This window comes from Saccostrea echinata, unplaced genomic scaffold (genome assembly GCF_033153115.1).
Source record: "Saccostrea echinata isolate AGI-Se365-2 ecotype Australia unplaced genomic scaffold, CSIRO_AGI_Sech_v1 ptg000061l, whole genome shotgun sequence".
Taxonomy (NCBI): domain Eukaryota; kingdom Metazoa; phylum Mollusca; class Bivalvia; order Ostreida; family Ostreidae; genus Saccostrea; species Saccostrea echinata.
Genome location: NW_026889810.1, coordinates 1980019 through 1994510, shown reverse-complemented (window position 1 = coordinate 1994510; position 14492 = coordinate 1980019). Strand labels below are relative to the sequence as shown.

At 37.3% G+C, this 14492-nt stretch overlaps 2 protein-coding genes across 2 annotated transcripts; both read right to left on the bottom strand.

The window, feature by feature from the left end:
* Window positions 1-2413: 2413 nt before the first annotated feature.
* Window positions 2414-3920, bottom strand: LOC133175130 (uncharacterized). Its single transcript, XM_061310256.1, has 2 exons — window positions 3238-3920; window positions 2414-2981 (listed from the first exon to the last, which is right to left on the bottom strand). The coding sequence occupies exons 1-2, from the start codon at window positions 3908-3910 to the stop codon at window positions 2437-2439; spliced, it is 1218 nt and encodes a 405-aa protein (XP_061166240.1). The 5' UTR covers window positions 3911-3920; the 3' UTR covers window positions 2414-2436.
* A 3017-nt stretch (window positions 3921-6937) lies between these two features.
* On the bottom strand, window positions 6938-8359 carry LOC133175176 (uncharacterized protein F54H12.2-like). Its single transcript, XM_061310293.1, has one exon. The coding sequence runs from the start codon at window positions 8357-8359 to the stop codon at window positions 6938-6940; it is 1422 nt and encodes a 473-aa protein (XP_061166277.1).
* Window positions 8360-14492: the final 6133 nt, after the last annotated feature.

Genomic DNA, 14492 nt, shown 5'->3' with positions numbered 1-14492 from the left:
GAGACTAAGAAATGTGTGACTTTTAATACAGACTTGAATGAAATTCATTATTTACCACCCGAAGATCGGAAAAGTGAATGGATGGCTCTAGTAGCCGATCGAATAAGATTTCAACGCAGAATTCAACATTTGGAACAATTGTTAAACCAAAAAAAATAAAAGGATGAAAAGACACTAAGCTTTTTGTTATTGTTGTTGTTTAGTAATGACGTCATCATGTATCCGTTAGACTCTGAGTCTATAAAATCCTGGTTTATTTAAAAATCTAAACTTTCCCACTGCAAATAAAGTGTATACAATTTGTTTTTAAACCAATCTGATTCTATTCATCTCAAAATTTTTATCTGAAAAGGTCAGGATCGAAAAGAATCTTATATTCCCTATACAAGTCTATACATTTAGACGCTGGGATGTTTTGTTCTTATTTAAAAAAATCTAAACTTTCCCACTGCAAATAAAGTGTATACAATTTGTTTTTAAATCAATCTGATTCTATTCATCTCAAAATTTTTATCTGAAAAGGTCAGGATCGAAAAGATTCTTATATTCCCTATACAAGTCTTATACATTGATTTTCTGAAAATGGCTGACCTTTGACCTCCCTTATGTTTATCCCGAAACCGACGCTAAGTTTATTTTTACACTTGTAACGATTCTTTTGATCTGAAAACTATACCAACACTCTTCCCTAAGTTCAATCTTATTGTATACAATAAGTTTTCTTTTTGTTACACTCTAAAAAGTCTAAAACGACTTATTTTACGTATTCAGGTCAGTCAAGGTTAACCCTTCGCTTCGGCATGAATGAGCCTGTTCTAAACAAGGGAATAATGTCATGTATAAAAAATACTGTGAAATCATTCTCAAAACTTACCTTCATCTCATAACTAGAAGGTTTGAATGTATATATAATTCCATAATATGTTATTTAATCCAATAGAGGTATTCACAAAACACAAATAACACAATTTTGATTTTTCCATGATTTTCTGAGCTCTTCGTCATCCGGGCTTTTAGAGTGCTCTCTTTTCGGCTCGCGCTGTGTGTATAAATACCGACGCTGATCAGCTGTTAACTGTCATTCGTTACCTAGCTGATTTCGGCCATACAACGAAAGCATCATGTCTCTGTTTACCGAGAACATTGCCATACAACCTGGAGTGGAGGTCATTTTGCAGATGGTTGTTAGGAACCAGGACACCGGGGAGGAGTTTGCCATATTTAATATGGGGCGCATTCGTGTGGGAGATCTGAACAGTTTCATCGCCACCAACACCCGGAGATCCAGACCCACTCCTTATGCCAGGCCATCGCCAGCAGCAGCGGCAGAGCGCAGAAGGGAGCCAGGGCCCATCTATCATCCGCGGCCAGAGGAGGAGGGCAGGAACTTCGACTTGCCAGACACTCCGGAGTCCCCCCCCCCCCCTTCATCGCCGGTCAGAGCGCTCCACCGCCTGCTCAACGGGGTACAACCACCATCACCACCCCAGGACCGAGCGGTCTTTCAGGGATGTATTCCCTTGTGGGGGATCGAGGCTGCTGTGGCGGAGGGACACTGCGTTCTCTGTTTATGCGACGATGAGCTATCCAACTTCGTCTGTGGTCGATGCCGCCAGAGGCCAGCATGTTTCCTCTGTGCGGCCCGCCTCATCGACCGAGGAGAGGGCTGCCCCCTCTGTCGATACGGATGCCCAGAGCCCGTTGTTCCTACCCCTCCTCCTCCTCCAACACCCAGGAGACAGTTTGTGGGCCGAGGCCGTGGGGTCACCATAGAGGGGAGAGAGAATGGAGTAGCTACTGGTCGAGGGCGAGGCCGACGTCCCAGAGAGTAAACCCTGAAGAAAAAAAAAACAACAACGGCCCTTTTAAGGGCCAACCCAAATTTTACGAAAAGATACCTTTTTGTTGTACCATAGGACTGGCGGTAAATTCAGATTTTACTTTGATGTTGCTGTGGTGTATTTGCCAGAAGAATCACAGTTTTTTTAGTCACGCCCACTTTTGGCATCAAGCCATAGTGTCAAGACCTTGACTGATGAATGAATGATCAGTGTAAATTTTAGACCTTGTCTGCTGAATGAATGATGTCAATTTCAGTCATAGTTTGACAGCACATTCAAAGCTGCTGAAAGAATGATGTCATTTTACACAAACAACTTTGCACAATTGCACTAAATATACAATTTATTCCAAATACAAATTAAAACATTTATAAATTCTCATTTTTGTAATTTTTTTCTTAGATTGTCTTATATTGTGTACTTCACATAATTATGCTATAAAAACATTTCAACTTTGATTTTAACATAACATAATTTCACATTTCTTTTTAATTTCTGTGTACCTCACAAATTTTACCAAAAAAAAAAAAAAAAAAAAAAAAAAAAAAAAAACCCACACACACGATTGATTACTCGGGAATTCGGCATTGTACTGTCAAAATTTGAACTCAAACACACAATTGTTATACGCAGTAACACCAGTGCAGCCAGATTTAGAACACATCCTCTCAGTGGATTCGGACACCTCCATTTCAACTTTCTCGCGTTTCACAGGTGGTTCCAATACATTCGAAATTTCTTCCAACATTTCTCCTGAAGGCCTCTTGTATTTTCTTACGCTTTGTACACTACGATGCCCAGTACGGCCCATTATTTCCTGCTCTTGAATTCCAGCTTGATAAAGTTGCGTTGCACAGGTTCTTTTCCCTGAATGGTTACTGAATGCGCCTTTGAGTCCCCCTTCCTCACAAATACTTTTCATAAGCTTTGATAACTTATTGACACCAAGACACTGCTTACTAAATGTTTTTAAGTTATTCTTGTTTTCCAGAGGACGCCTATAAAATGGTTCAGAACCATTCTCATCAGTAGAAATCATTCGAACAAGTTGAATGTATTCCTCGTAAATAAGGAAAAGCTTGGGGTCAGAAAACACATGCTTAATAGTTTTTGGAGAAATGTGCCTCTGATTCAGCCCACCTAAAATTAAAATACCAATTAAATTTCTTACATTTTTTTCGTTCCTATGAAACTTTTCATTTCTTAGTCACAAATGTGTTTAGACACCCCCCACCCCCCTTTTGTAAGATAAAACAAACAGACAGTTGAGAAAAATCTTCAGATATTTAGCAACAATAATTGAAAAGTAGGCCTAAGATACGCTTAAATATTGTCGCAATTTATTTACTCTAAAGAATGAAAATATAAATATATAAAACTAGAAAGTGTAACTTACCCTTGTAGGTTTTGTTAGCTCTCCCATAGAATGTAAGACTCATTGGCTCTTTGTCCAGTTGAAATTGATTCAGCTCTAAGTTTCTATGTTCGTCTGTCCCCCTCATCCCAAACAGTTTGCAATTGTAGAAGAAAACTGTATATAAAAGTGATTTTGCTGTTCCTGATCCAAACACTCCCTTTGACCAGAGTTCCTCCTCATTGTCACGAGATATGGGGTCCGCTTGATGTGTTACTGTTCCAACACCCTGCTTTGTTAACTCAGCCATTCTTGCACTCAAACTTCGTCGAAACGGAAAAAAAACAGGATTTTTTTCATCTAGAAAATTCATAAAAGTTCCGCTTTCTTTCTGTACTCTCATCAGTCCGGCACAAAGTTGATAAAGCGTGTTAGGAGGGTACGGTGCTCCATCCTTGCGTCTGGCTTCAAGTACAAATCTGCTCAACCATACATTTACATCGTTTTCTGTAAAATTTTCGATCTCAGGTATAGGGACGTTTGTCTGGCTTGTTCTGTACTCTCGCCACTCATCAAATGTTTTCTTACTCCAATTGGAGTTTTTTCTTGTATGTTTACTCTCAGTATCCTTAATTAGACGATTTATATCCTCTTCCTCTTTTAGATCTCCGAAGCGCGACCCAGCTGAGTTCACATCAGAATTCTCCGTTTTCATTTTCACATCAGAACTTGTAATATCAATATTTTCCATTGACAATATATCAAAATTTCCGAAATCAATGTCAAGGAAATCACTTAAGGACAAGTTTTCAAAATTTGATTCGGCTTCAAGGAATTCTGCAGCCTGACTCAAAGTTATGTCATCTATCTCATGAACATTCCAGAGATCCATTTTTGTTAAACTACTGTAAATTTTAATTGTTTTAAGCTTTTATACAGGAGTAGGCAGTACAAAACAATATCTTGATTTTTCATTGGTCCATACAATGAGTGTTGAATGTTAATATTTGATCATTAATATGTAGCATGCAGTAGGCGGTACAAAACGTTAGCTCAACTTTTTGATTGGTCCTCTGGTACAAGTAACTTACACAATAGATATTAATTGGTCATTGGTAAATACACTCACAGTTTTTAATTCACTCGGGGCTCCGCCCCTCGTGAATTAAAAACTGTGAGTGTATTTACCAATGACCAATTAATATCTATAGTGTAACTATAACATACACGGTTATAAAAGAAACGTATAATAACACCAGAGGTCACTGTTTTTTTTTTTTTTTTTTTTTTTTTTTTTTTTTTTTTTTTGCTAAACTCATAAACACTTAAAATAAAATAATTATTTTTTTTTCTTGTCAACTCATATTATTTATTTATTTATTATTCGATTATAACAACAACAACAAAAAATTTATAGACTTTCTCTCCCCATGTCCAATAAAAAAAAGAAGTAAATACACATGAAATACAGTGATTTTCTCAAATCATTAGGGAATGTGTTTAAGTACGACTTAATTTTCTGTGTTTATGCCGCCATGATACTCTCGCGGCAAGTTTTTTTACCCCTTCCCTGTTCAAGGCGTGTAATCCACCCTGTAAGTAGTTTAAAAAATTTTTACACATTGTTTATTGTTGTGATTATGTTATCCCTCACCTATATGTTTTAATGTCAGCTATGCTAATGAACCCAGTTCTTCATGATTTTGAGATAATGGTTTGTCATGTGCTTAAAGTATGGCCTGCTATTCATGTCATCATTTATGGTCCATAGTAAATAAGTCTGTATTTATCTTTTGTCTTTTAAATATATATATATTTATGAATGAAATTTCATTCATTCCAGTATAAGTTAGGTCGTGATATATATATATTACTCTTTTTTTTATTCCATTACATTTAAACATGCATTGTTTCATGTAGTATTTTGTTATAATAACAAAATGGTTTTATTTCTACAGTCCTCAACATGGAAGATATGTTTTTTGGGTTCCTAACCATCTATAATCAAGTCTCTATGAAGTGAAGCCTGGGCTGTGCTCTTCCTTTTGGAAATACACACAGTTAATCATCCAACATATAGAAACAAACAAAACTTTGAAGTTTTCAATGAGATACAAATTTTAATTCTGTTTTTACTATACATGTTTATATATATATATATTTTAAAAAATGATAAAAAAAATGGATAAGTAAAAGATAATTGATAATGTAAATTATAATACCATAGTTGTTAAAGATAGCAAGGTTTTTTTTTTATCTCCAAGTGCTGATGAATTATGAATTTTTCCCATTTTAATATTGACATTATATTACAGGGGGAAAAGAAAAACTGTAGTGTGAGCCAAAGTGGATGATCTCATGGAAATAAAAAATTCCTAGTGTTTCTACTGGGCCCCACCCAAGGATCTGCTTATGAGTGCATCAGACTGCTGTGGACCTTCTCCTGTTTTAAATATATACTTTTTGGAGGCTGGAGCATGGCACTTCATTCCTAAAAGGTACTTTCAATATCATCACGCCTACCCATATATTTCAAAAAAGATTTATTTTATATCACATAAAAAACACACACACACACAGTTAATGTTTATGAAGAATGTACACATGTTTCTCATAAGTGTGTACAAATTGTTCAATATAATGTCTATAATGAGTCCAATTTCCTCCAGCTAAGCCACATCCAATCTTGTAAGGAAAAGCAAAAGTTTTATAAGGTAAATTTCCCAATTCTTGTAAACAGGCTTGAAACCATTGCTCTCTATTTTGTGGGGTGTCCTGATAAGTGGAGATTCTTTTAGGTCTGTGACTTGCTCTGCCATAATCCCATTGAGCTAATAAACAAATGACCACAGGTGCTTGTGAGGAAAACACCCTAATGGTTCCTGGCTTATCCCTGTCCTCTTCTAAGGCTAAATTTCTAGACCCTAAAGGTCTGCGGGTGGCATACAAATTCACTTGAGGATATTTATCTGCTATACTTTGACTCAATCCATGAGCTCTGACTGTTAAACAGTTACATTGATGTACGATAGCTTCTACAGGAATGTTTAATAAATCACCCTGTATCTCCTGGAGACTCATGATCAAATGAGGCTATTTTTTTTTCTTTTTCTTTTTTTATATACCTTTTTTCTATCTATATTTAGTATCATGGGGAAAACCCCCTTTTTTAAAAAAAAAAAAAAAACCCAACAAGAACAGATTTTTTTTTCCAATTCTTTATTGATAACAGCAATTAATTACATGACATTTTGATAGAAACATTGACAAGTTTGTCCATGACCCGTAGGTCTTTTATGATAACTGTCTTTAAACCATTGAGCTACATAATGATCTCTTTGTAAAGCTGTACTATGGTCAAAGGGAAATAACCACTCGTCTGCTTTCTTTCTCAACTTGTGTCTTTGATGTAAATAATACACGCAATATTGTCCACATACATCTGTATTCCAATCTTGATATCGGTACGGATTATAAATCCATTGTTGAGCATGACGATGGATAAAATCTTGAATTTCTTTTTGTAAGGGAGGAAATCCATAAGAATCAAAATATTCGATGACTGGACTGGACAAATACAAACATACCCAATGTTCTCCAGGTTGATCTTGAGGATCCGTATTCACCACGATGGCTTTTTCTTGAGGTCTTAATTGATCCGGTAATATATCTACAGGGTACACTCCACCAAAAGAACTCTTTAATTCTCTGGATAAGACTTCTCTCAACTGTCCCGTATCCATTAGTAATCAATACTCACTTCTCTCTGTTTGTTAATTTCTAATAGGTTATCGAATTCTGCATACACCACACAATTTAAGGTGTTCACCGTATTGTTCGTAAATTGGACTTCTACTCTCAGATTTCCGGTTTCTATGATGTGGAATTTGTCCGACTGCGCTTCTTGACTTTTAGTGAAATCCCACCCCCACAGAGTGTATCCGTTTTTATACTCTTCTAGGGTGATGTCCGGAGCCCAATCTTCTCCTAATTTTCCCAAGGCTTGATATAAACTCAGATAAGATCTCAGATATAAATCTTCATTGAAATTGGGCTCAAAACAACGAGTACTCATGGTCTCTCCGTTGATACTGACATCTAATTTCTTAATCCCTAAGTTTTGAAAATGAAACGGATTTTTAGTTTTATCTCCGTTAAAAGCCGCATTCTCCACAAAGCCTAAAATGAGACGTTTAGGCATCTGGCCTTGAAACAGATGATCCGTAATCTTAGATTGAGTTCCTGTTAGTATGGTAAAGGTTTTCACTTCCACTCTTCTCAATGGATATTTAGCTCTATGAGTGTTCAAACTTTGATTAATGCCATTCATCATGACGGCCGTGGGTTTGACTTTTCTCACCCACAAGACTATGTTCAATATTTTCACTTTTCCCGTACTTCCTGCTTTGATCATCATATATAACTGAGGTCTAGCTCGATTAAATCTCAAACGGACATCTACTCCATTGGGTAGAAATCGGTCTTGTTGAAATAGATCCAGATGTAAACGATCAAACAAGGCTATTTTCTTACTATCATGGATGGCCTGGTGACGTTTTCTAAATCCTTCGTTTCTAGAATTGGCCGGTAACTCTGGGACGATAGGTTCGTCAATGACCACAGTATCAGCAGCACCCAGTAAACCCTTGGTTACATCAAATGTCTTATTTTGAGCCACTCCAAGGTCTGCTACCCCCACTTCGTCCATGTGTCCTGCCGTATCTTTTTCCCACAGACTACAGGCTCTCATCTGTGTCATTAAAGTTCTGGGTTTGTAAGAAAGTAATTTCTCCAGATAAGCTTTGTAAGGATAAGTATCAGTTCCAGGAGTCACTATTTTTCCATTGACATTGAGATCGATTTCCGTAAACAAGGAATGTAAGATATTATTCACCGGGGCGCAAGTGGTGTTAGCTCCAGTCAGATTAGTACCATCGTCTTTGGTAAATTTACACACCATTTGAACATACGTTTGAGATAAATCCAGATATTGATCTCCTTGTCCTTTAATTTCAAATTCAATGGGAGCCGTATCCGAATCTAAAGTACTAGAAATGGGGTAATATTCTTCCCATTTGGAGTCTTCTAAAGCAATATTAGTCGGGGGGACTTGAAACAATTGTAAATTGTTCATCCCACACGCACAGGAATCTGGTTGCAACATGATGTCTGTCTACTAAGATTGATTTTTCACAAATAAGGTCAATCTCACTCGTCTCCCCTATTTATAGTCTCTCAATCAAAGATATCTAAAGGACGTGTTTTCTTAGTCTGAATTCCTCCTTGTTTTTTTCTTTTTCTCTTAGGACCTCCACGGGCTAACACAGGTGTCTTTTTTTCTTCTTTTCTTACTACCTCCTAGATTCATTCTTTGTTTCACCATTCCCGAAGTATTTTTCAGGGCTTGTACTCCGTGAGTTTTGACAGCGTCTTTTAAGGATCTCTTATTTTCTAACACATCTAACCCCGTTCTAGCAGCAGCGGTCAAGGCATGTTTAGCTCCCGTTTTCAGTAAATCTGTAAAAAATCCTCTGCCTCTCTGTCGTCTTTTTCTTCTTATTATTTTAATCACCATTCCCGATCCCCTCTGTTTTTTCATTCTCTTTCTTCTTCTTTTCTTAGTACCTCCTAGATTCATTCTTTGTTTCACCATTCCCGAAGTGTTTTTCAGGGCTTGTACTCCGTGAGTTTTGACAGCGTCTTTTAAAGATCTCTTATTTTCTAACACGTCTAACCCCGTTCTAGCAGCAGCGGTCAAGGCGTGTTTAGCCCCCGATTTCAGTAAATCTGTAAAAAATCCTTCCCCTCTTTGATAGTTTTGGGGTGGATAATAATAGGGTGGGGGTGGGTGTGGTTGCTGTTGGCCTCCTCCAAATAATCCTCCTATTAAGGGAGCTGCTACTTTAAACAAGGATCCCAAAATACCGTGTCCTTTTTGACGTAATAAACCTCTATGATAGACAAACTGTCCGTGTCCTCTTTGTCTCAATAATCCGGGATGATACTGCATGTTTTCATGACTCGTGTCAGACTGACCTAAATGCACTCAAGTGACTCCTTTTTATACCCCTCCTGTCTTAGGGTTGAATACAATACAGACAGCATATCAGACAAGTCATCACTCCCAATAGGATGTAACAAAAAAGATGTACACTCATCTCAGTACACTTTTCTGAAATGAAGTTTCACGACCGATTTTCCACTTAATAAAGGCATGGGAGTCCCTAAAGGAGTCATGATATGAATCTAAATGCTATCGAAATGTTTTTTACTCAGTTTCAAATATTCCGCTCGAACGGGTTCCCATTTAGCTTGTTTTTTATCTTCCAGATTGAGTGTACAAGGAACCACTCTTAACAATTTCAAGGCATTGGATCCTACCGTCTGGGGTTCAATCAAGTCACAATACACGTACATGGATTTCAGATTTTCATATAAATCTACGGTATTGTTACCCATGTAACTAACGTTGATCCATTTGGTTTCTGTATCGTTCTGAAGCATCACCTTCTTACTTTCTATTCCTAACTTATAAGCTAAGGCTGCTGGAAAACGAATGCAAAAGGGATATTTTCTAAGTTCTCTCCCGTTAAAGTGATACATCACTTTATCATATTTGTCATGATAGGTTAATTTCATGGCATTCTCTTTTTTAGAATCACCCAAAAACTTCCATAATTTTTTCAAAGTTCTTTCCAGTCCAAGACTGATTTCACTTGTTAAAGCCATGGGATGAATGTAAGGCCCCGGTCTAAAGTGAATTCGCTTAATTTCCATCTTCTGGTCTTTCGTTATGAGATTACCAAATTCAGTATGGGCCCAATCTAACAGTACAGGACATTCGCTTAATGGCATCGCCTCTATGGTTTTCATTTTAAATCTGTCCCATCTAAACACATTAGGTTCTTCGACTTTTTTAACATAAAACTGAGGAAGCAGGATGTCTAAATAAGCTTCCTCTTCTGTGATGTTTTTCAATGAAATGGGATACATCAATTCTGTTAAAGCCACTTCCCATTGTCCATTTGTTAAATCTACTGTTTGTGGTAATAAGGTTTTAAATTGAGCCGTCGTATTACTCGGAAAAGATTGCATGGACCCATCACTGGGTAAAGTCATGTAAAAACCACTGCTCTCGGCCATGTTCAGTGAGATACTGAGACAAAATAACTTAGGACCCTTCTATTTATAACAACACCTTTTTTTGTTTTTTAAAAATTTTTATTGAGTCTATTTTTTTTTTTTTCTTTTACACTTTTTCTTCTTCTTCTTCCTCTGATCTGTAATCAATCACTCTGTCCAAAACACCAGGTCCTTCCTTTTCCATATTGTCTTTGATCTGGGAAAAGGGGATGCGACAATACACGTACTGTTTAACGTCGTGATAATCTGAAAATGTCATTTCTTTTTTCTTCATCTTGAAAAAATGTCTCACACACTCTGCTATGTCGGAGTACCAGAGACTTTCGTTCAGAACCAGGGTCATCGGTGTCGAACGATTCATAGGATTAGTACAGCTGACCCATTTATATTGCTCGTAATGCTGGTTGAATTTCACCCTCACTCTAGTTCCTTTAGGATGCGGGATTTTGACTCTTTTTTCCAGCCACACGTTTTCCAGGGAATGTCCTGGATGATTTTCAAAGAAATCCAGGATCGCTCCTAGTTTAGTTTTCATCCACCCTCCTTGCATGTAAATAAACTGAGTGACGGGGCTCTCACAATACCAAGGATACTGCATCTTTTAAAACACGTCTGACTTGGACACTGAACTTTTTCAGAATGAATGATTTTTTTATTGGGTCATACCTCTTTATATAACCTTATCCAATCTATTTTTAGCATCTCAGGAAAAACCAAACAACAGTTTTTTTTGATTTTATGATTTATTTCCTTCATATCTACATAATGGACAAAGTCTGTAGCAAATCTTGACGAAGTTCTCGACACATTTCACACAGCATGGATACTGTCGGCATTGTTGGCACTTCCATCTCCCCTCCGTATTTTCCTCCCAGCAGGTCAGGCATTTCTTTAAGGCTCTCTTCCTGGTCACTTTGACCCATAGGGGCACCATATTCTCTGCCCCGTACTTCCATGTGAAATATTTCACGCACCAGCTAAATCCACAGGTCTCCATGGAAGGGGGATCATCCACAAACCAGTGAGGAAAAGCCATTTCACAATGCTCGCAAAATTGATAAGTTCTGTGATGCCATCCGGGATGGTCATACACCGTAAATGTACGCTCATGGATCATCTCCCTATCACAGTAATTACAGTAATACTTTTCTACCTCAAAGAAATACTTCAGTCTCCACGTAAAAATCATGATGAAATGTGGTGGTGGTGGTGAAATTTTTTTTCCCAAAAAGCTCAGCTTTAAAATACCTTTGGATCTGACTATTTATAGTCGCTTTGTGAAATTTTTAAAAAAAAGCTCAGCTTTAAATACCTTTGGATCTGACTATTTATAGTCGCTTTGGAAAAACCCACACGTGCTTAACACGTTCTTACTCTATTTAAGTCTATTGGTTTTTCCAAAGTCAAAAAATAAATTTTTTAAGTCTATTGGTTTTTCCAAAGTCTAAAAATAAATTTAAAAAAAAACAAAAACAAAAAAACCAGGTTTTTACCTAGGGCATAGACTTGGCACCGATTCAAGTCATCAAGCTGCCTATTGTGACGTCATCACATGTATTCAGCTGAGAAAATAAGACCTGGTTTGTATAAGTTTTTTTATTTTTATTATTATTATTATTGTTCAAATCGACACAAGGGACAATTTCTGTAAGAAAGCCGTATAATGGACTTGTAACACTTTTCACAGCAGGGATATTTCATACACTGTTGACATTTCCATTTTCCTTGGGTGTTTTCTTCCCAGCAGGAGGGGCATCTTTCGATCTTGGTATTTCTTCTCATGCGCTTAGCCCAACGTGGCATCATAAAATCAACCCCATATTTCCACAGGTAATATTTCAGGCACCAATCACAGCGACAATACCACAAACTAGGGGGATCGTCTACTTCCCAGTGAGGTATACGTTCTCCACATTCATTACATCCCCAATACCAACCAATAAGGTCGTCGTCACTGTCATACTCAGGTAATTTACTGATCTCTCTCAACTGCTTATGGCAATAAGGACAGCCACTATTTTCTTGGTGAAGAAAATACGACATTCTCCACACAGAAGGCATGATTGAAAAAATTGAGCACAGTGAACTCAAAGCTAAGATTTATATACCTAAGGATATCTATTTTTAGTCGAAGCGGAAAAACCAACAACACCAGAATTTATTATTTTTTTTCTTAGGTTTAATTCACAACAACAACAATATTAAATTAACAAACATGGAATACTTTTGCATAGTTCTTTTTGAATAGGAAAAGTTCTCCTCATGTACAAATATTCTGTTTCACAAGCACAGTCCATGATGTCGTATCCTTCTCTGAGCATTTTGTTTACATAATCTTTGATACAATCTCGGACTTCTTCCATCCATTTTCCTTGAATCCAGGTCCTTGCTGGTGCCTCTGTTTTGTGAGCCAAAACGTATTTGACTTTCCATTTGAATTCCTGATACTGGGGTCGCCATGACCCTAATAATAATACTATGAGTGGTGCACATTCATGGTCCGGTAATTTGAATCTCTTATACAGGTACACATCATTGAGTCCTGTTTCTCCCGGATTCTTATCCATGAAATCTTGGATGCATTCCTCTTTGTTTTTCATCCATTCTCCTTTTTTAGTGGAACCTGTATGCTCTTGCATTTTCCAACGATACTCGGAGCTTAAAAATTCCATGTTGTGCTCTGTCCTCAGTCAGATCAGAAATGAAAAAAATCTTTGTTGTTTCCCCATTTTATATATACTCTGTGATGTATTTATTTATTTATTTATTTTTTTTTTTAAAGACATTAACTCTGTGCATTCGTGGTCTTCTTAGGGGTAGGTGTATGATGCATCATCGTAGGACTAGGCATGATATAACCCACTGAGGAACTGACACATACCATCCAATATTCTCGATTAGGATCGTGTAAAGCTAACATGACCACACTGGTGACGATGAGAGATACACAGATCAATAATTGTGCGAAATAAACGATTTCTTCTCGAGGAACATTCTCTCCACAAAATTTCCAATGAGGAGTTATTTGATGAGATCCGTTTGGGGAATCCATGAATCGAAACTAGGGGGATATCCTTTCCACCGAACTTTGACTTCTTCAATGATTTTTTTCACTACGCGTCGCTTTTTATACCCCAAGATTTCCTCCACTTCGTACACGTCGTCTTTTTTAATGATCTTTTGTAATTCTTTCTCGTAAAAAGTCCCTTGTAATTCCTCTCCGTTATAATCTTGCACTCTATACACGTAAGGATACCTTCCAGGAACTCTTTTAGAAATGGTAAACAGTTCTGTGGTCCAGTTAGGTAAATATCCTTTTTCAAATGTGTGTTTGGCTTTACTGATGCGTACCCGATCTCCTTCCTTAAACTGAGGTTTAGGAAACTGTTTCCGATTTGATTTCCCATATAAAGTTTTCCAGACTTTTAACACATTAGAAGCATTCACTTGAGCTGGTGCTCTTTGGATACTGCGATGATAAGTGTGATTGTAAGCATACACTAAATCCGGTAAGATCTCTAAATACCGTCTGGTTTTATGACGGGTGAAATAACGCCACATGCGTGCTTTGAGAGTTCTCTGAAATCGTTCCACGATACTGGCTTTGGTGTCCGTATTACGAGTGGTGAAAAAAATGAATGGATTTAAAAGCCTGTAAGACTTCTCGATTGGTAAATTCTTTTCCTTGATCCGATTGAATGCGGACGGGACGTCGACCGTCTTGTTGAAAAATCTCTCGTAATCCTCGAATCATTTCTTTTCCCGTTTTCTGTTTTAAAGGCACCACCCAGACATATTTAGATAAGACGTCAATGGCACACAATAAAAAAGTATAACCGTCATTGTGTTTCTTTAAACTGGACACATCTGCTAAATCTAATTGCCATTGTTCGTCTATATCCGTCACTCTAGTCTGTTGTCTCCGGAATTTTCTGTGAATGGGTTTATGTAAGGTATACGCATCTTGCTCTTTTAACCATTCTCGTATCTTTTTCAAGGAAATCTTATGTCCCAGACTTCTGACCTGACGATACAAAGCTTGTATTCCTCCGTACCCTCTTTTAGGATCATAATAAATCTCTTTTAAAATGTCTTCCACTGGTTTCTTTTTCATATCTTAGGTAATTGAAGCCAATTTTCGTCGATCTGTTCTA

What these genes read in the sequence shown, in the direction of transcription:
- LOC133175130 (XM_061310256.1), bottom strand. Translation starts at nt 3,910, where the DNA reads ATGAAAACGGAGAATTCTGATGTGAACTCAGCTGGGTCGCGCTTCGGA. An exon ending in AGCTAACAAAACCTACAAGG is followed by an intron (nt 2,982 to 3,237) that starts GTAAGTTACACT and finishes TTTTAATTTTAG; the next exon opens with GTGGGCTGAATCAGAGGCAC.
- LOC133175176 (XM_061310293.1), bottom strand. Translation starts at nt 8,359, where the DNA reads ATGTTGCAACCAGATTCCTGTGCGTGTGGGATGAACAATTTACAATTG.